This window comes from Salvia hispanica, chromosome 6 (assembly GCF_029641045.1).
Source record: "Salvia hispanica isolate PSC_SH4W2 chromosome 6, Shi_PSC_v1, whole genome shotgun sequence".
NCBI lineage: Eukaryota > Viridiplantae > Streptophyta > Magnoliopsida > Lamiales > Lamiaceae > Salvia > Salvia hispanica.
Genome location: NC_142697.1, coordinates 48,140,518 through 48,160,609, shown reverse-complemented (window position 1 = coordinate 48,160,609; position 20,092 = coordinate 48,140,518). Strand labels below are relative to the sequence as shown.

The 20,092-nt window shown below is 37.7% G+C and overlaps 6 protein-coding genes across 6 annotated transcripts; 2 read left to right on the top strand and 4 right to left on the bottom strand.

Annotated features, from left to right (window-relative positions):
- Positions 1-2,770: 2,770 nt before the first annotated feature.
- Positions 2,771-4,009, top strand: LOC148924125 (putative F-box protein At1g46984). The gene has a single exon (XM_089061693.1). The coding sequence runs from the start codon at positions 2,771-2,773 to the stop codon at positions 4,007-4,009; it is 1,239 nt and encodes a 412-aa protein (XP_088917819.1).
- Positions 4,010-4,528: 519 nt separating this feature from the next.
- LOC148924124 (putative F-box protein At5g62060) lies at positions 4,529-5,730 on the bottom strand. Its single transcript, XM_089061692.1, has 2 exons — positions 4,968-5,730; positions 4,529-4,905 (listed from the first exon to the last, which is right to left on the bottom strand). The coding sequence occupies exons 1-2, from the start codon at positions 5,728-5,730 to the stop codon at positions 4,529-4,531; spliced, it is 1,140 nt and encodes a 379-aa protein (XP_088917818.1).
- A 1,939-nt stretch (positions 5,731-7,669) lies between these two features.
- On the top strand, positions 7,670-8,908 carry LOC125207062 (putative F-box protein At3g52320). Its single transcript, XM_048106265.2, has one exon. The coding sequence runs from the start codon at positions 7,670-7,672 to the stop codon at positions 8,906-8,908; it is 1,239 nt and encodes a 412-aa protein (XP_047962222.2).
- A 388-nt stretch (positions 8,909-9,296) lies between these two features.
- LOC125207061 (putative late blight resistance protein homolog R1B-16) lies at positions 9,297-12,024 on the bottom strand. Its single transcript, XM_089060246.1, has 2 exons — positions 11,288-12,024; positions 9,297-11,122 (listed from the first exon to the last, which is right to left on the bottom strand). The coding sequence occupies exons 1-2, from the start codon at positions 11,811-11,813 to the stop codon at positions 9,351-9,353; spliced, it is 2,298 nt and encodes a 765-aa protein (XP_088916372.1). The 5' UTR covers positions 11,814-12,024; the 3' UTR covers positions 9,297-9,350.
- Positions 12,025-12,774: 750 nt separating this feature from the next.
- On the bottom strand, positions 12,775-15,520 carry LOC125203858 (B-box zinc finger protein 22-like). Its single transcript, XM_048102357.2, has 3 exons — positions 15,245-15,520; positions 13,974-14,405; positions 12,775-13,175 (listed from the first exon to the last, which is right to left on the bottom strand). The coding sequence occupies exons 1-3, from the start codon at positions 15,503-15,505 to the stop codon at positions 12,927-12,929; spliced, it is 942 nt and encodes a 313-aa protein (XP_047958314.2). The 5' UTR covers positions 15,506-15,520; the 3' UTR covers positions 12,775-12,926.
- A 1,368-nt stretch (positions 15,521-16,888) lies between these two features.
- On the bottom strand, positions 16,889-20,092 carry LOC125205903 (trifunctional UDP-glucose 4,6-dehydratase/UDP-4-keto-6-deoxy-D-glucose 3,5-epimerase/UDP-4-keto-L-rhamnose-reductase RHM1-like). Its single transcript, XM_048105096.2, has 3 exons — positions 19,865-20,092; positions 17,617-19,191; positions 16,889-17,533 (listed from the first exon to the last, which is right to left on the bottom strand). The coding sequence occupies exons 2-3, from the start codon at positions 19,174-19,176 to the stop codon at positions 17,081-17,083; spliced, it is 2,013 nt and encodes a 670-aa protein (XP_047961053.2). The 5' UTR covers positions 19,177-19,191; positions 19,865-20,092; the 3' UTR covers positions 16,889-17,080.

The following is a 20,092-nucleotide window of genomic DNA, read 5'->3' as shown; positions in this document are numbered from 1 at the left end:
GGGTTTTAGCAAAATATTAAGAAAAATGGGGGAAAAAAAGTTAGTTGAATAGAAGTCTCACTTGTATATGTTAGTTTTAAATGAAATGGGAGTGAAATGAGTTAGTGGAAGGTGTAACCCTATTATCATTTATGGTAAAAGTGAACCGGGACTCTTATTCGCGGACGGACTAAAATGGAAAAACCGGACTCTTATTCGCAGACAGAGGGAGTATTTCGTATCTTGTAATCCTTCTCCATATCTTCCCCCATATAAGTGGATCCATAAAGGAGCTGCTATACATAAAAATTACTCCCTCCGTCTCCCATTGACATCAATTTCTTTTTTCTGCCTTTACCAATTAATTGACAATCTTTTTTTTTTTTTTACTATTTTTATTAATAGATCACAAATTTCACTAACTCATTTCATTCACATTTTATCATAAAATTAATAATCCATCCGTCCCAAGATAAGTGACTCATATTCCTTTTTGGGACGTCCCAAGATAAGTGATTCATTTCCTTTTTTGGTAATCTCTCTCTTACTTTTTCTATCTACTTTATTAACTTTCCACTTTAATATCAAAACCTCATTTCCTTAAATCCCGTGCCGAAAAATTTGTGGTTACTTATCTTAGGACGGAGGGAGTATATAAAAGTAAGGCGTATATTCTAATAATTTTTTCCATCCACTTTCTACTATATTTTTTAAAAAGTTAAACGCTTTCAATTAATAGGGAGGGCGGACGGTGTTATATATGTGAATCTAAATCTTAATTTGTAATAAAACATTAAAAAAAATCTCTAGTGAAATATTATGCTACCATAATTCTCAACCATAAAGATATTATGCTACCATAATTCTCAATCATAAAGATACTACTTTTATGGTAAGAAATATTGAGACAAAAACGAAAGTCGAAACCCTAAATATGATGACACTCGACTTATAAAAATGGCATGATCAATCTCCTTTGTTCATAAGAATTTGTCTTTTTTCTTCCATCCATTTGTACCACTAATGGGGAGGCAAGATTTCCTCACAAATCTACCATCAGAAATCAGCATCAACATCCTCTCACGGCTCCTCATCCGAAGCATTTCAATCAGCATATGCGTCTGCAAATCATGGCTCGATCTTATTGAAATGCTATTGAAATGTTGGTAGTGATTTATTGAAAGCCAAATCATGATTTGCAGACGCATTTGCTAATTGAAATGCTTCGGATGGGGAGCCGTGAGAGGATGTTGGTGGTGATTTCTGATGGTAGATTTGTGAAGAAAGCTTGCCTCCCCATCAATGGTTGAAATTGATTGAAGAAAAACAAGAAATCCACAAATTCTTATGATCAATATTTTTTTCCCCTAACAAGGCCAAGTGCATAACTAATTAGTACCCTCTAAATTGCTATTTTATGACAAGCTTCGATATTTTTATCTTGGTGGTATCATATGTAAATGGTGTATTTATAATTGTGACATTTGGTAATTTCGCGTTCATGGATTTAATTCTGAGTTGGGTTATAAACACTTAGCAGATATGGGGGTCGACAACCTTATTTTTTATTTTATTTAAATTGTTTTCTCTATCAAAATTTATAATTTTATACTACCTCTGTTCCATAGTACTAGAGTTATTTTGTCATTTTGGTACGTTCCATTGTAACAGAGTCATTTATCTTTTTAGTAAAAGTCAATACGTTTTTCTATATCTACTTTACTCTCTCTTCATTTCTCTACCTTTTTCATTTTCCACTTTATTATCCTTTTACTTTACTTAACTCACCTAACACAATTTTTCTTAATCTCTGTGCCGAAAATAAATGTCTCTATTACTGTGGAATGGATGGAGTATTTTGTATTAAAAACATCGTAAAGATGTGCATTATAAGGGAATTGGGAAGATAAAAACTAATTAAGTACTATATTATGATGAAACAATATTGAATTAAAATATAAATATTTATAAAAGCTAAAATGATGAAGAGATAAAAAAATGCTTTAATAAATTTGAAAGAAATAGAAAAAAGAAACATATGTGTGAATTGGTTAAGTTACAAATGCATTAGAATATTTAAAAAAATCTAAAATGATGAAAGCGTAAAAAATGCATTAAAAGATTAGAAAAAACAGAAAAAATAAATATACATGTGAATTGTGTAGGTTTCACAATAAGAATCTATCATTATATGAATTTTTGAAACTTTTTTAAATGTCAGTTTTGCTCTTTTTTGGCGGAAAACTGTTCATTATTTTCTACCATTTTTATGTTTTCTTTTCCACCATTTTTTGTCAAGTTAAAATCTAAACAAATCAATTACTAACTTGTTTGAATAAAATAACAAAATAAAGTTAAATAATGGAATAATAATAAATCAATTAAGATATATAACATATCTTGTAATCTTCTCCATATCTTCAATGAAGATATTTGTACGTATCATATTCACAATATGAGTTGGTGTGATTTTTTTTACAAGTGGATCCATGAAGGATCTATACATAGAAATTAATACAGTACTACTATATGTAATTCTAAATCTTAATTTATAATAAAACATAGAAAAAAAATCTATATTGGTGAAATATTATGCTACCATAATTCTAAACCATAAATATAGTATTTTTATGGTAAGAAATATTGAGACAAAAACGTAATTAGTGGAAACATTAAATATGGCAACACTCTTGACATATAAAAAGGGCATGATCGATCTCTTTTGTTCATAAGAATTTGATCATAAGAAATTGTTTATTTCTTCTTTTTCTTCCATCCATTTGTACCATTAATGGGGAGGCAAGATTTCTTCGCAAATCTACCATCAGAAATCACCACCAGCATCCTCTCACGGCTCCCTATCCGAAGTATTTCAATCACTAAATGCGTCTGCAAATCATGGCTCGATCTCTTCGAGTCGGACTATTTTGATTTCGTCAAATCCAAAATCAAAACCCCGTTCACCATATTTCGAAAGGAGAACTCAACTCGGTGCACCATTTGGGAATTTGATGACGAAGATAAAGCAGATGCTCTTCGCTTCCACTGCCTCACAGATATTCAAATCCCTCTCGATGTATGGGGATCATTTTGGGTTCAGCAAACTAATGGTTTGCTTCTTCTATGGACAGAAATGGATCGTCATAATTACATATGCAATCCTCTAACTCGTGAATATATCGATCTCGGCAGCCCTGATGTATCCCGAATGGGCGATGGGTTTTATTTTGGATTCGGTGTGAGCAAAAGTGGGCAATATAAGGTCGTCTGTGTCAATCCGGGTGCTGAGTATCATCATGTATACACCCTCGGAACAGGAACATGGAGGCGCATTGAAGCTGGTGCGACTTCTGGTTGTCGATTCGGTGACAATGACCCAGAAGATCATTACACTGTATATAATGGAAACCCCCATTGGATGGTATATAATATTGATAAAGATGATAAAACCTTTAGGATTTGGGCTTTTGATGTTGAAACAGAATCTTTTAGCATCTTCACTGCGCCCGATGCACGTGGACATGCTGGAGATGAAACTCTTTGGTGCTTGAGATTGAGTGTTTTGGGGGGCTGCCTTTGTTTGTCTTACTCTCTAGGCGAAAGCGAATATTTCGTCATCTGGTCGATGAAGGAATACCAAGTCGAGGAATCTTGGACCAAGCACCAGATTAGGATTGATTGTTATTGTAAGTTCGAAATGGAATATATGATTGTTGCTCCAATCAAAGTTTACAAAAATGGTGATGTTTTGATGTTTCTGAAAAACGTATGCCTCATCTACTACTCCAACAAGACGGAAACTACTCAACGAGTCGGTATGTTTGACATTACCCATGCCACCATTTTTACTCCTAGCCTTTTCTCACTCAAGAATTTTGGAGGGGAGAATGTGATCTCGTTTCAAACGCGTATGCAACCACAAACACAAGTTGAGCAGATTGCGGACGAGGTAGAGCCGCCAGCCCCTGCTGGACGACCACAGCGCAACCGACGGCGCCCCAAGCGATACGAGGATTATGTTCCCCATTGAGCTTGTCCTTTTTATGTTTTATTTAATTTAATACTAGTAGTATTTAAGTTTATTTTGTTAGGACAATATATTTAATTATTCAGTTGGTCGGGCTTAATTCATGGGCCAGATCATGTTTTCTTTGCCGATTCGTTCCTGGAGATCAAACTTACTAGGAGTAGTATATTAACCTTCAAGAATTACAATGACTTTTTGACATTTCACTGTTTATTTTTTTGTCGTACATTAAAATAAAACCTAAACGACAAATGTATCATGGCACTAAAATAAAAAAACAAGCTGTCTTATAAGTTTGACTAACAATTAAAATATTAAATAGAACACAATTTTCTGCATTTAATAAAGTACTAAAACTAGAATAAAGTAAATGGTGCTATAAATCATGACAGCACAAAATGGCAAAATGAATCTTTAAATGATTTAAATATGGAGTAATTAATAGTAAAACATAAAAAGGTCAAGCTCAATGGGGAACATAATCCTCGTATGGCTTGGGGCGCCGTCGTTTCCGCTGCGGTATCAGGCAGGGGCTGGCGGCTTTACCTCGTCCGCAATCTGCTCAACTTGTGCTTGTGGTTGCATACGCGTTTGAAACGAGATCACATTCTCGCCTCCAAAATTCTTGAGTGAGAAAAGGCTAGGAGTAAAAATGGTGGCATGGGTAATGTCAAACATACCGACTCGTTGAGTAGTTCTCGTCTTGTTGGAGTAGTAGACGAGGCATGTGTCATCCAGAAACATCAAAACATCACCATTTTTGTAAACTTTGATCGGAGCAACAACCATATGTTCAATTAGAAACTGATAATCAGTATCAATCCTAATCTGGTGCTTGGTCCAAGATTCCTCGACTTGGTATTCCTTCATCGACCAGATGACGAAATATTCGCTTTCGCCTAGAGTGTAAGACAAACAAAGGCAGCCCCCCCCAAAACTCTCAATCTCATGTACCTAGGACCTTCATCTCCAGCATGTCCATGTGCATTGGGAGCAGAGAAGACGCTAAAAGATTCTGTTTCAACGTCAAAAGCACAAATCCTTAAGGTTTTATCATCTTCATCAATATTATATACCACCCAATGGGGGTTTCCATTACACACAGTGTAATAATCTTGGTAATGGAATCGACAACCAGATGTCGCGCCAGCCTCAATGCGCCTCCATGTTCCTGTTCCGAGGGTGTATACATGATGATACTCAGCACCAGGATTGACACAGACAACCTTATATTGCCCAATTTTGCTCACACCGAATCCAAAATACAACCCATCGCCCATTGGGGATACATCAGGGCGGCCGAGATCGATATATTCACGAGTTAGAGGATTGCATATGTAATTATGACAATCCATTGCTGTGCATAGAAGAAGCAAACCATTAGTTTGCTGAACCCATGATGACTGTGGATGTGCACTGTAAGGGATTCGAATATTTGTGAGGGGATGGAAGTGAAGAGCATTCGCTTCGTCTTCGTCTTCAAATTCCCAAATGGTGCACCGAATTGATTTCCCCTGCACCGGATCCCACTCCGGCTCCGTTCGAACAATGGTGAGTGGGGTTTTGAATTTGGATTTGACGAAATCGAAATAGTCCGACTCTAAGAGATCGAGCCATGATTTGCAGACGCATTTGCTGATTGAAATGCTTCGGATGGGGAGCCGTGAGAGGATGTTGGTAGTGATTTCTGATGGTAGATTTGTGAAGAAATCTTGCATCCCCATTGATGGTTGAAATTGATGGATGAAAAAGAATAAATCGACAAATTCTTATGATCAAATTTTTTTAACCTAGTTAACTCCATTAAATAGCAAGAGATCATTTTTATGTTTAACTTAATTAAATAGTGGGCTTTATTAAACTAGCCCAATTTATTTAATTTAATTACCTTAGTGTAGTTTTATTTGGCTTCTGAAAAATGGAGAGCTAGAGTAATAAAAGCTCGACTACGATCTCAATCTAGATATGACTCTTCTAGATTAATCTTATAATCAGTGCACTAGGCCATGTTTGGTAGGGGTGATAACTCATCTAGGGATGAAAATTCATGAACAAACCCCTACCAAACATGCCATTAAGATGATAAGTGACATCAAGTTCATGGGAAATTATGCTTAAGTTAACAACTGCTCGGTTCATTGGATGTTCTAAACATAGAATTGTGTTTTCCTTTTTCCAATTTCTTAATTGTGTTTAAGTTAAATGAGAATTGTTAGAATGATCCTGCTTATTGGACTACCTTCAGTCATACTGGGGGCGTTTGGTTTGCAATATTGTATCCGGGATTAAATTTGTAGTGTGTTTGGTTCATGAGATTCAATCTCACCACTCAATCCTAGATGGATAATCATGGGATTGTTAGTCTTAGCTAACCCCCTATGACTAAAATAATCTTACAACTCAATCCTAGACTATATCTTGGTATTATTTTATCTTGTCAACCGAACACCACCTAATATTATAATTATGTTCCTTTTCTCCCCGGAAATAATAGAGGAATAACGACTTTTTATTTTATTTAAATTGTTTTCTCAATTAAAATTTATAATTTTATACTAGTATTTGTTATTAAGAACATCGTAAAGATGTGCATTATAAGGGGATTGGGAAGATAAAAACTAATTACTACTCCCTCCGTCCCATTAAATATGCAACATTTGGAAATCGGCACGAGTTTTTATGTAGTGTTGTTTTGTAAGTAAATGAAGAGAGGGTAAAGTAAGATAGATGAAAAAGTAGAGATAGAGATGTTTCTATTTTAGGAAACATTTCGTTTTTAATGGGACAAACTAAAAAGGAAAACGTTTCGTTTCCAATGGGACAGAGGAAGTATATTATAATGAAACAATGTGGAATTAAAATATAAATATTTATAAAAGCTAAAATGATGAAGATATAAAAAATGCTTTAATAAATTTGAAAAAAATAGAAAAAATAAACATATGTTTGAATTGGTTAAGTTACAAATGCATTAGAATGCTTTTAAAAAAACTAAAATGATAAAAATGTAAAAGATGCATTAAAAGATTAGAAAAAACAGTAAAAATAAATATACATGTGAATTGTTTAGGTTTCACAATAAGAATCTATCATTATATAAAGTGATCGTTTTTGGGAAACTGTTTTAAATGTCAGTTTTGCCCTTTTTAGTATGAAACTGTGCATTATTTTTATGTTTTCTTTTCCGCCATTTTTTTGTCAATAATATATACCATTTGTTAAAATCTACACAAATCAGTTACTAACTTATTTGAATAAAATAACAAGATAAATATAACTAATGGAAAAATAATAAATATATATTCCATATCTTGTAATCTTCTCCATATCTTCAATTAAGATATTTGTACGTATCATATTCACAATATGAGTTGGTGTGATTTTTTTACAAGTGGAAAGGATCTATACATAGAAATTAATACAGTACCATACTATATGTAATTCTAAATCTTAATTTGTAATATAACATAGAAAAAAAATCTATATTGGTGAAATATTATGCTACCATAATTCTAAACCATAAAGATAGTATTTTTATGGTAAGAAATAGAGACAATAACGTAAGTGGAAACCTTAAATATGGCAACACTTTGACTTATAAAAATGGCGATCTCCTTTGTTCATAAGAATTTGTTTTTTTTCTTCCATCCATTTGTACCATTGATGGGGAGGCAAGATTTCTTTAGAAATCTACCATCAGAAATCAGCATCAACATCCTCTCACGGCTCCCAATCCGAAGCATTTCAATCAGCAAATGCGTCTGCAAAGCATGGCTCGATCTCATAGAGTCGGACTATTTCGATTTCGTCAAATCCAAAATAAAAACCCCATTCACCATACTTCGAACGCTGCTGGAGCCGGTGAACTCAACTCTATACACCGTTTGGGAATTTGACGACGAAGATGAAGTGGATGCTCTTCACTTCCATCCCCTCACAACTATTCAAATCCCTTACCGTGCAAGGTGGCCAACTCAGGTTCAGCAAACTAATGGTTTGCTTCTTCTATACACACAAAGGGAGTGTCATAGTTACATATGCAATCCTCTAACTCGTGAGTATATCGATCTCTGCTGCCCTCATGCATCCACAGTGGACAAGTGGTTGTATTTTGGATTCGGTGTGAGCAAAATTGGGCAATATAAGGTTGTCTGTGTCAATCCTGGTGCTGAGTATCATCATGTATACACCCTCGGAACAGGAACATGGAGGCGCATTGAAGCTGGCGCGACTTCTGGTTGTCGATTCGATGACCAAGATTATTACACTGTGTGTAATGGAAACCCCCATTGGGTGGTATATAATATTGATAGAGCTGATAAAACCTTAAGGATTTGTGCTTTTGATGTTGAAACAGAATCTTTTAGCGTCTTCTCTGCTCCCGATGCACATGGACATGCTGGAGATGAAAGTCCTTGGTGCTTGAGATTGAGTGTGGGGCTGCCTTTGTTTTTGTCTTACGCTCTAGGCGAAAGCGAATATTTCGTCATCTGGTCGATGAAGGAATACCAAGTCGAGGAATCTTGGACCAAGCACCAGATTAGGATTGATTGTGATTATGAGTTTGAAATAGAACATATGATTGTTGCTCCAATCAAAGTTTACAAAAATGGTGATGTTTTGATGTTTCTAGACGACACATGTCTCGTCTACTACTCCAACAAGACGAAAACCACTCAACGAGTCGGTATGTTTGACGATTGGGAGGCCACCATTTTTACTCCTAGCCTTTTCTCACTCAAGAATTTTGGAGGCGAGAATGTGATCTCGTTTCAAACGCGTATGCAACCACGAGCACAAGTTGAGCAGATTGCGGACGAGGTAGAGCCGCCAGCCCCTGCTGGACGACCACAGCGCAACCGACGGCGCCCCAAGCGATACGAGGATTATGTTCCCCATTGAGCTTGTCCTTTTTATGTTTTATTTAATTAGTATTTAAGGTTATTTTGTTAGGACAACATATTTTAATTATTCAGTTGAGTCGGGCTTAATTCATGGGCCCGGTCATGTTTTGTACTTCCTCCGTCTCCAGATAAGTGAGCACAAACTTTTCGGCACGAGATTTAAGAAAATGAGATTTTGTTAGTAGAGTGGAAAGTGAATAAAGTAAGAGAGTTAATAAAGTAAGAGAGAGAATACCAAAAAAGGAAATGAGTCACTTATCTTGGGACGTCCCAAAAAGGAATATGAGTCGTTTATCTTGGGACGGAGGGAGTATGACTTAACTTTCAAGAAATACAATGACTTTTGATATTTGTCTTTTTATTTTCTGTGGTACATGATAATAAGTTTGATCCGTTTCACTTTGTAATGGCAAAGAATTACAATCTCTCCCTAAAATCTCTCAGACAAAGTGGAGATTCGGGGACTCGTAGAGTCCCCGGATCTGGTTCCTCTGATCAATTTCAACTTGAAGATCTTGATTTCCAAGATTCTCTTGCTCCTCTAGAATCTTTATTGCTGACATCCTCGCTGATTCCGAACAATTAACAACACTTATTTTTTCAAGTGTAGGGATCTCTCCAATGTCCCAAGGAATCTCCTCCAATTTCTTTAAATTCAAAAGATAAAGCGTCTCCAACACTGGAAAATTGGACTTGTCTGCAATCCAACTTATCAGCTCATAACTATCAGAAATGGTAAGATGTTTCAAGCCACGAAATTCCTCTTTAACAAACTTCCACTCCGATCCCACCATCGCTTGCCCTTTCAGGCGAAGAAGTTGAAGACGAGGCAAATAGGCAACCATTGCCATACCGCTCCATGCGATATAGCAATTGTCTAATGTGAGCTCGGTGAGGGAATTAGGCAGCGTGAGACTCCCGAAAAGATCACCTACGTATCGCTCTCTCGTGCCACGTATGCTTAGCGATTCAAGCTTGCTTAAGCGGACGACGTTATGCAGATGGAAAGACCAACCTAGCTCAACATGCTCCTCAAAGGAGTGGTATACAACATCCAATTCTCGAACGTTGGGTATTCTGGCACACGCCTCTTCGGTGACAATGAGATTGTCTACTATCTTGAGTGTCTGTAAGTTGTGTAAAACAACTTTGTCGCGTGAAGGAGGATGAGGAAGACGCATGATTGGGTCGATATCGATGTGCCTAAGTTGCGGCATCTTCCAAATCTCGAATGGTACAACGACCGGAGACCAGTATTTCACAATCAACGTTTGCAGACTCCAACATAGTGATATTGACGAAGGAATCGACATGCTATTTATTTTGTAAAAGCGAGATACATAACGTAAGTTAACTCGTTTAAAAGTATTGTCTAGGCTACTCTCGCGATCATCAACAACCACTCTCAACAATCTAGACTTCAATGGTGATCCGAATTGATTCTTTCCGTCTACCGCTCTTTGCAAACAATAGAAGTCTTCGTTCTCGGCCGTTTTTATGCATAGCTCTCTTACAAGATCATGAAGGCAATAATAGAGAACTTTCTTGTGTTTCGTCAACTCACCAACTAAAAGAAGATTCCTATCGACAAGTTCCTTTATGTAACTCTTCGCAACTTGTTCCAAACTTCGGGTTTTAGTTTGTTTTATAAATCCCTCAGCGACCCATAACTTAATAAGACGCGACACGTCTATCTTATGGTCTTCAGGAAATAATCCCAAGTAGAGAAAACATGATTTCAACCAAACAGGCAAATGCTTGTAACTCATATATAGAATGCTAGAAGGTTTGCTGCCCTCACTTGAATATTCGAGAACCAAGCTCTTGTCTTTCGCGATTTCCTCCCAATACTCTTGTGTCCTCGGTGATTTTCCAAGAAGCCCTCCTATCACTCGGATCGCAAGTGGAAGTCCTCTGCATTTTCGGACAATCTTCTCCGCGATTCCTTCCAATTGAGGAAGACAGTTCTGTTCTGCAAATGTCACTTCACAAAAAAGGTCCCAACTATGTTTATAATCAAGAAAATCAACAAAAAGTGAGGAGGAGCCAAAGTAATTAACCACTTCTTGTTGACGGGTCGTCACAACAATTCGGCTTCCATTACCGTTTTCTGGGAAGAAAGACTTTATCTTTTCCCAAGCCGCGACACTCCACACATCATCCAGTACAATCAAATATCTCCGACCATATAAAGTTCGATGTAACTCTTCACCTAATTCATCATCATCTTTATTACTTGACCCCCCAAGGCAAGAAAGTGCCTGTGAAAGCATATCACTTGCACTATATTCTTGCGATACAGTAACCCAAGCACAAACATCGAAATGATACACCACAAGTGAATTTTCATAAACATTTCTGGCAAGAGTGGTCTTACCAATTCCTCCCATTCCGACAATCGGGAGTATCCTCCGGGAATCATATCCAATGAGCTCATCCAGAAGCTGCGCCACATAGCGGTCGAACCCCAGCATGGTAGTCTTCTTAGCTGCACAACGAGCTGAAGATGACGATGGTGGTGGTGATGGACGACGCATGGATCTTACGAATCCAGTTTCCTCTTTAAACTTGATGACTTTTTCCTTGATGTAGCTCATCTCTTGTACCATTTTCTCAAGACGACGGAGCTGCATCTTTACACTCTTGGTAGTATATTTACCACGAATTCGATCAGCAGCTTCAACTTCGATCAAGTCTTCAGCCTCATGAGCTGCATCCGCGACTCGCCTCATCAGATTTTCAGCTTCTGAATAATTCTCCACAAAATCGACAAGGAAATCAACAATTTCGCGAAGAGATTGGAGCTGGTAGTTTTCGAAACAAGTCGAGAGGTGAGGATGAATCAGGATCAGATCCATAGTATTCGACAACGACACTAGAGAAGCATAAGCCGTCGCCGCCATGTAAGGACTCTGTTTTTTTTTCTGGTTTGATCAAATTTTGTTGTTTGTTTCGGCAAAATCAGAGGAGGAAGGAAGGCTGAGAAGTTAAGAGGAGAGGAAGGATCAATAATGCAGAGAAAGAATCTGGAAAGATAAAGAAGAAAACAGATTGATCTTGGATATTCTACAACTCGCCATTGGAGGAGAAATAATTAATAGACTTTTTTCAATGTTATGTTATTATTATGGTACCACTCTGTGAGAGTGATAAATGACAATCAATGTGTTAATTTTTTATCATTTTGTAATAAACACAATAGTATTCTTCAGTAGCAAATTAATGATTTTGAGTAGGGGTGTGCATTCGGTTTTTGACCAAACCGAATCGAACCGTAAAACCGAATTTCCTTGAAAATTAAAACCGAACCGAACCGAAAACCGAAAAACCGAAAAATCGAACATAAAAAACCGAATTAAACTGAAAAACCAAAAAAAATGTGGAGTATATATTAATATATATAATTTATTTATTTTTATATACTAATATAATATAAATATACAATATAAAATTAATAGAATATATATAATACATAGTACTATATAAAATATATTTAAAGAATATGGAGTATATGATATAATATATTTAAATTAATAGAATAAATATATATAATATTATATTTAAAATATAATTCGGTTTTTCGGTTTTTTTTTCGCCCGAACCGAACCGAATCGAATCGAAAAACCGAATTTTTTTTATTTTTAAAATACCGAACCGAAAAACCAAAAAAAACGAACCGAATTTCAAAATTTCGGTTTGGTTCGGTTCGGATATTCGGTTTTTTTGCTCACCCCCAATTTTGAGCCCATCAACTACTGATTTTGAGCCCAACCCAATCACTACAGTTGAGGCCCAACCACCTAATCTTACTGACTGTTTAACTAATTATGAATGGTGCAAGTTAGTTTAGGATCAAGACCACAGTAAAACAACTCTGTTTGCAAATTGCATACAATATTTACAAGTAGGAATTCAACATTATTTGGTAAGAATACTCATATTCATAGCCCTACAAAACTAGCTAATGTGACATAAGACACAGTATAAGTGAAAAGTAATATTGCAGAGGGGGTTACTCAAAACAAATTTTCACCACCGGGGAAGCGTGCAGGTAAGGAGATGATACCGGGCACGATGGCAGCAGAATCGGGCACGAAGGCAGCAGAATCGGGTGGGGTCTGAGGAATCTTGGGCCAGGCAAGCCCGGATGCTGTCGGGGAAGATGGAACCTCTGGCACCGTCCAGAAAGCATTCGGCGACTGACCCAGACACTCGTCACCCTCGACTTCCAAATCAGTAACTCTCAGGAGAGACGAGCGATCCGACTGTAGCATACAATTATTTGAAGGCTACATTAAGTTTATATAACAAAATATAGAAATACAATTCATTTCAAAGAAATAAGATTAATGGGTAACGGCATTCCAAATACTCCCTCTTGTTCCCACAATCAATTAGGCGTCTCACTTTCTTTTTTATTCTAGATGTCACACTTTCATTTTTTGGAAAATGTAAACCTAAACTATCATCAATACATTCAATTATCTTTTCTATTTCATTAATACTCTAATCACATTTTTCTCTCCCTACCTAAACACACTAAACAACAACTCATAAATCTTGTGATGTGCCACCCAACAAGTGTGAAGAAACTGTAATTGAAGAAAAAAAAGTAAAACTATATTTAAAAAAAATTTAAAATGGTACCCAACGGGACACCGAATCTCAACTGCCCTAACCTCCATCATCACTGTAGTGGGATCAAATAAAATCACCATTAATAGAAAACCCATTTAAATGTATTCAGTTTTACCACTTATGAAATCATCAAGCTTTATCAAACTAGACAGAAAAAACTATATGTTAAAACCATTCAACCTTATAAAATGACACCATTAAATCTTATGTTATACATCTTTCAAAGGTTTCTCTGACACAATACCTTGAGCTATCACTTCACATCAAATGAGTATGCCACTTCTAATCTTTAGATTACTCTACAATCGGGAATATCATCCATGCTTAGTAAATATTATGGCAATAACAAGATGGAAAAGAGTAGAATCTAATCGAAAATCATCATTTTTCTGTCCAAAACGCATATTTGTACGAGCAGAACGTACCTTGGATAGCGCAGGATCCATGAACTCAAGACCGGAGTCCCCAAGCTCAAGGAATTCATCCAACTCCCACTGTGAAAAGCTTTTAGTTTTCGAGCTGCCCAGAATAGGCTGCTTCGACAATGAAATATCCCCACCTACAGTGGTTTGGACAGGCAGAGTTTTATTGGATTGATCAGTTGCTGCTACCTGCATGGTAGTACTCCTCGGAGCAAGAGGGGGGTTTGATCCTGAGGTTTTATCGATTGATTGAGAACGTTTAGTCCCTGAGGACACTGGTGGATCAAGTTTGGCTGCTTCGAGACCTACTTTAACTCCAGTGAGCAAGAACCTCTGATGAGCAGAGACCAAACGATTTGCAGTGTGCGTAGCAATATCACATCTTCTGCAAAGTAGAGCTCGGTCCTCAAGGCAAAAGAAGTATCCTGCTGTTTCCTTCATACATGGAATTCAAATATCAAAACCTATAGCTCAGTCGAATAAATTATACTTTGTTCAATATTTTAGCATACTGGCCGTTAGAAGCTAGAGATGAAGAAGAAGCTGCAATAGTTGTACTTTGAAGCAACGTGCTTTTATTAACAAAGGCGTGCTTTTCCTTTTCTCTATTCTTTAACTGAATCAAACATCACGCCAGCAATTTGGTAGTAGCGGTTCATTCGCAAGAAAGCAAACCACCATTTTCATCTGATAGATCCGCCTCCTTCCAAAATTATGTCTTGAACGTGTCACGAATTTTTTAAGAATACATCAAACAAACGTTAACGTTGTTTTATGGTAAAATTGCAACTTTACCTATTCAAAGTAAAAAAAAAACTCTCATTTCCCGCTCATTCGCTTAACTCAAACCATTTCCATCAAGTAGATCTTCCTTCTTCCAAAACCATGTTCCGTGCCGCCATGTCTACTTATTAGCTAGTCTTCAACTCAACGTCTATTTTATCGTTCGTTCACTTCATATCGCAAATCATTTAAATCTAATAAATCTACCTCCTTCTGAAATAATGTTCTCCAATATTTCTACAGATTAGCTAGTCTTCAACTAAACATCTATGGAAGCTCGAATCTCCAACAGCTATAACTCACGACAGTTCAATTTCCATCGAAAACGCTACAAAAAAGCTAAGTATATACGATTAAGTAATTCAATTCATAATTCAATCCCCGTTAGATCAGGTTTTGTTCATAGCTTCAAACAACCCAAACATCAAACACATTGAATGCAGAAAACAGAACAGTCAACCGAGATCTGCAAAATTCGAGATCGATCTCACCTGGCACACGTCACACTTGGGCATCTTCGACGAAGAAGCGGAGAGAGGAACCCTCTGGTGCTTGCCAGAGAGCCTGTTGGCGGCGTGCACCTTCTGATCGCAGTCGGCGCACATCGCCGCGTCGTCGGCGCAGCAGAGCACCGTCGCCTCCGCCGCCTCGCAGACGCTGCACTGGATCTTCATTGATTTTTGGTGAAGAGGTGGGGCTGATCGGGAGAGAGAAGATGGTGCGGGCGGTGGGGAATAGTTGCTTTTGCGCATGAGGTTGATACTTGTAGAAAGCGGGTGATCACAAGTGTCGATGTGTGCGCAGTTTGGCAGGATGTGAGGTGAAGTGGAGGTGAGGAAGGGCCTCTGCATACAGTCAGATAGTCTGCATAGAAAGAAGGTGACTGGATGATTCAGAATCTCAGATATTAATAAAATCACAAAGTTATGCACCCCTCATGATTTGTCACCGTTTGACCCGACACGGGTTTTAAGAAATGTAATACTCCTTCCGTCTCCCATTAAGAGTAGCACTTTGACCTGACACGGTTTTAAGAAATGTAAAGAAAAGTTGGTTGAAAGAGTTATAGAATGTGGGACCCACTTTTTTATATTGGGTTTACGGTAAAATGTGAGTGAGATGAGTTAGTGGAATGTGGGACCTACTTACCATTTATGGTAAAAGTGAAGTGTTACTCTTAATTGGGGATGGACCAAAATAGAAATTAGTAACTCTTATTTGGGGACGGAGAGAGTAGAAAGTGGGTTGAAAAGTTGGTAGCATGTGGGTCCTACTTTTATATATTAGTTTTATAATAAAATGTAAGTGAGATTGAGTTAGTGGAATATGAGGTTCAATATAAAAAATGGTAAAAGTGAAAGGCTACAAATTTTTAGGGACAGACGAAAAAGAAAATAGGTGACAAATTTTCAAGGACGAAAGAGCATTATGTATATGAAAATCAGATTATCAGAAAAATCGTGAAGTTTGATGGTTTATCTCATTATTTTGGAAATCAATTAGGAACATAAAATTTAAATTTTTGCTCAATTTAGTTTATGAATTTCAAATACTACTATCCATCTGTAGCAAACTCAACAACTAAATTTATATCACTATTTTATTTTTTTAAAAGTGATTTTGATCCTAAATATATAACTAAAATAATTTGATCCAAAATATTCACTTTTTAAAAAACAAATTCATAATAAATTAAAATACGGCTGAAATAATCCTTTTTTTTTACTTTAATTCGCCATTTTATTATATCTTTAATTTTGTGAGTAATCGAAAAATGCAAATTCTACTTAAATGCCGAATAGATGAAAAGTAGAAGTAAAATTTTATTTTAATTAAAATATTTACATAATTAAAAAACATGTACTCAAAATAAACATAAATAATACAGTATTAATCAATATTCCCAATTTAGTAAACTTATTACTTATTTCTAATAAACTTAGGGAGAGTTTAAAATAATTAGACAATTCATTAAAATTGACTTTGGTGGATTAAATGAAGAGCAAAGAATAGTTAGTTATTATAGTTACAGAGTTGCTAATACACTTTAACGCTTTTGCATTGCCTATTTTCACTTTTCAAACAGGGCAGACCTCTCAGCTGCAAATAATTGAGTTATACTGTATTATAGAAAATGAAGAATAAATCAAACATTGTATAAATCAAACCGTAAATAACCAATCTCAGAGTTGTACACTCTAAAATTCAAAAACAAGTAGCTAGAAAACTAACATATAGGAATAAAAGAGAGTAACAACAAGGTGCAGTAATGACTAATACAATATGTAATACAGTGTATGCCACAGGTATACAGATTTGAACAACCCTCAAGCAGCAGAGGTTTTCTTATTGGGCTCGAAAACGTACTTGATCAACGACTCCTGGATGGATAGCAGCTCCGGGAACTCCTTCTTCAGCTTGGAGGCATCCATCTCGTTGTTACTCCTCGCAGCAACGATCACCTTGGCTTGCTCCTCGAGCGTGAAGTTGCTCCACGTGAACTCCGGGTTGATGTACTTCTTGTACATCTCGAGGATCTCGTTGTGGCTGATGACACCAGGGTTGGTGAAGTTCCATATGCCACTGAGGTTCCGCTTGGCCATCTCGATTGAGATTGGGAGAAGCTCATCCAAGACTGTCATGCTGTTGGGGATGTTCACCACCTTGTTGTACCGAGAGATCTTTGTGATGAAATTGCGTGGGTTCTCTAGGTCGGAGGATATTGGCATCCGGACTCTTAGTGTGCACACGTTCTCGAACTCTTTCAGGAGATCCTCGACCTACAGATTATACATCAAGAATCAGTATACAAAGCAGAATAAGATGTAATGCTGCTTATGTTGAGGAGTGTTCATAATATTACCATGGCTTTGGTCTTGGAATAGTACGAGCCAGCGAAATTGGGTGTGTCTTCTTCCTTAAACCCGATCCCAGAGCCTTCGGGGTGTGTAGCATCATACTCGAATATACAGCCAGTTGCATAGTTCATCACTAGAAGACCTTTCTCTCTGCAGACATCTGCAAGAGTCAATGTACCGATGACGTTGGTACGAATTGTCTCCGTCTTGTGAGATTCACACCAATCAACATTTGGTCTACCCGTTACACCAGCAGCGTTGAACACATGAGTAGGCTTAACCGCAGCAATATCAGCCATAAGTGAAGCACGATCCTGTAAACGCCCCTTCCCATATTCGTAAGGGATCCCCTGTTTCTCACACAGCTTCCCAAGCAAACCCCCGAGCCACCCTGTCCTGCCGTAGATCAAGAACTTGAAGGCTGGTTTCTGAGGCGAGGCGCTGGTTTTGGCATCCGGGACCAACAACTTAGACTGGTTATCGTTACCAGACAATCCCGATTCAGACTGCTCAGACACTCTCTCTGCGCCACCGGGCATCATCAACATTCTAGGGTGAGGTATCAGAGCACCAGAGACATCACCCCACCAGTCGGGGTTGCTAATGTACCACTCCATCGTCTTCCTCAACCCATCTTCCCAAGTGGTCCTCTCGGCCCAACCGATATTCTTCAGCTTCTCATCATCAAGGAAATACCTCTGATCATTGAAAGGCCTATTCTCCACAAACTCAATGCTCTTATCAGCATCCATGTTAAACAGCTTGCATATATCTTGAGCAACATCGATGACCCTTCTTTCCTTCTTCGTCCCAATGTTGTACACGTGGCCGACTTCTCCCTTGTGGAGAACCACTTCAAATGCCTCCGCAACATCCTCGCAGTAAAGATAACTCCGCACATTAGAGCCATCGCCATGGATAGGAAGCGTCTGCCCTCTCAAGGCCAAGAGGATAAACTTGGGGATCAACTTCTCGGGGAACTGATTCGGGCCATAAACATTGTTCCCACGGGTCGTGATCACAGGCAATCCATAAGATCTACCATAGGCCATGACAAGCATCTCCGCCCCTGCCTTCGTGGCCGAGTAAGGATTCGTGGGAAGCAGCTGTGACGCCTCATGGTTGCCAACAACGGCATCCTCATCCGTCTCCCCATAGACCTCGTCAGTGCTGACATGGATAAACCTCCTGATCTGACTTCCAGTCACCTTGCAAGCCTCCAACAGGACATGGGTGCCATAGATGTTGTTCTTGGTGAACTCAAAGCTGTTGCCGAACGAATTATCAACATGAGTCTGGGCAGCAAAGTGCATAATGGTATCAATATTCTCCGTGATGAGAAGGTAGTTCACGAGGTCAGCACTACCGATGTCTCCCTTAACAAACTTGAAGTTGGGAGAAGAGTTGGATGGCATCAGGTTTTTCAGATTGGAGCAGTAATCAAGTTTGTCAAGAACAATGATCTTATACTCAGGGTAGTTCCGAACTAGCCTATTCGCAACATGTGATGCGATGAATCCGGCAGCTCCTGTAACAAGGATATTCTTGGGCGTGTACGTCGACATTTTCACCAGGGGATTCTGCAACAAATTTGTGCATAAATATCAGAATCTATGAAATCAATTCGAAACCTAAATGTTCACTCCATCCTCAGTCAAAAAGCAAACTAACAATATCAAGTTTTTCCATCTCAAAATCTGATATAAAAAGAAACAATTTCTGCAGAAATCGCCAAAAATCATCCGTTTTTCCCCATCGTAGAAAACAAAACCTAGTCTAGATCATCAAATACAAAGCATTTCCATAGCACGAAGCAATTAAAAGCATGATTAAGTTAACTAACTATCCCTAAATCAAACAACAAAATCCACAAGGATCTAACAAAAACAAACAATTTTCACCAAAATCACCAAAAATCATCATTTTTCCCCCAATGTAGAAAAAAAAAACCTAGTCTAGATCATGAAACGCATGGCATTTCCATACCAGAAAGTAATTAAGCACGATTAAGCTAGCTAACCATCCCCAAATCAAACAACAAAATCACCAGCTAAACTTTCAGAATCCAATCAAATCAAACATTATCGATTACTGATCAGCAAGCACGAACTCAAACCGACACCGACACTAAATTACACGAATTAGATCTGGAATTAACACAACAAAACAAACGCATTGAATTCTCAACAACAACAATTACAAAAAGTCAGAACCGCGGAACAGATCTAGCGAATAAGATCTCAGAAAACTTACATCTTGCAGTTATTTGGCTCAGATTCACCGGAGAAAAAAGAATTCAAAAAAAAATCAAAATGTTACCCCTTGAAAACAAGAGGAAACTGTAATGAATGAGAGAGGAAGTGATTTAGACCAAGAAAATTGGAATTGAGCAGCGAGAAGTGAGGAATGACGATCACCTTCCCGCCCCTATATATGCACAAGCCAAGGATCTCGGCGGATCATGTAAATTGCATTTTTCAC

Bases quoted from the DNA above. Each gene is read 5' to 3' on its own strand.
- LOC148924125 (XM_089061693.1), top strand. From the start codon at position 2,771: ATGGGGAGGCAAGATTTCTTCGCAAATCTACCATCAGAAATCACCACC.
- LOC148924124 (XM_089061692.1), bottom strand. From the start codon at position 5,730: ATGGGGATGCAAGATTTCTTCACAAATCTACCATCAGAAATCACTACC. The intron at 4,906-4,967 runs GTCCTAGGTACA...CTTACACTCTAG, and splicing joins TGGACATGCTGGAGATGAAG to GCGAAAGCGAATATTTCGTC.
- LOC125207062 (XM_048106265.2), top strand. From the start codon at position 7,670: ATGGGGAGGCAAGATTTCTTTAGAAATCTACCATCAGAAATCAGCATC.
- LOC125207061 (XM_089060246.1), bottom strand. From the start codon at position 11,813: ATGGCGGCGACGGCTTATGCTTCTCTAGTGTCGTTGTCGAATACTATG. The intron at 11,123-11,287 runs GTAAGACCACTC...ATGATGAATTAG, and splicing joins TGTCGGAATGGGAGGAATTG to GTGAAGAGTTACATCGAACT.
- LOC125203858 (XM_048102357.2), bottom strand. From the start codon at position 15,505: ATGCGCAAAAGCAACTATTCCCCACCGCCCGCACCATCTTCTCTCTCC. The intron at 14,406-15,244 runs GTGAGATCGATC...CCATGTATGAAG, and splicing joins CCAAGTGTGACGTGTGCCAG to GAAACAGCAGGATACTTCTT. The intron at 13,176-13,973 runs GTACGTTCTGCT...TGTATGCTACAG, and splicing joins TGGATCCTGCGCTATCCAAG to TCGGATCGCTCGTCTCTCCT.
- LOC125205903 (XM_048105096.2), bottom strand. From the start codon at position 19,176: ATGTCGACGTACACGCCCAAGAATATCCTTGTTACAGGAGCTGCCGGA. The intron at 17,534-17,616 runs GTAATATTATGA...TATAATCTGTAG, and splicing joins ATTCCAAGACCAAAGCCATG to GTCGAGGATCTCCTGAAAGA.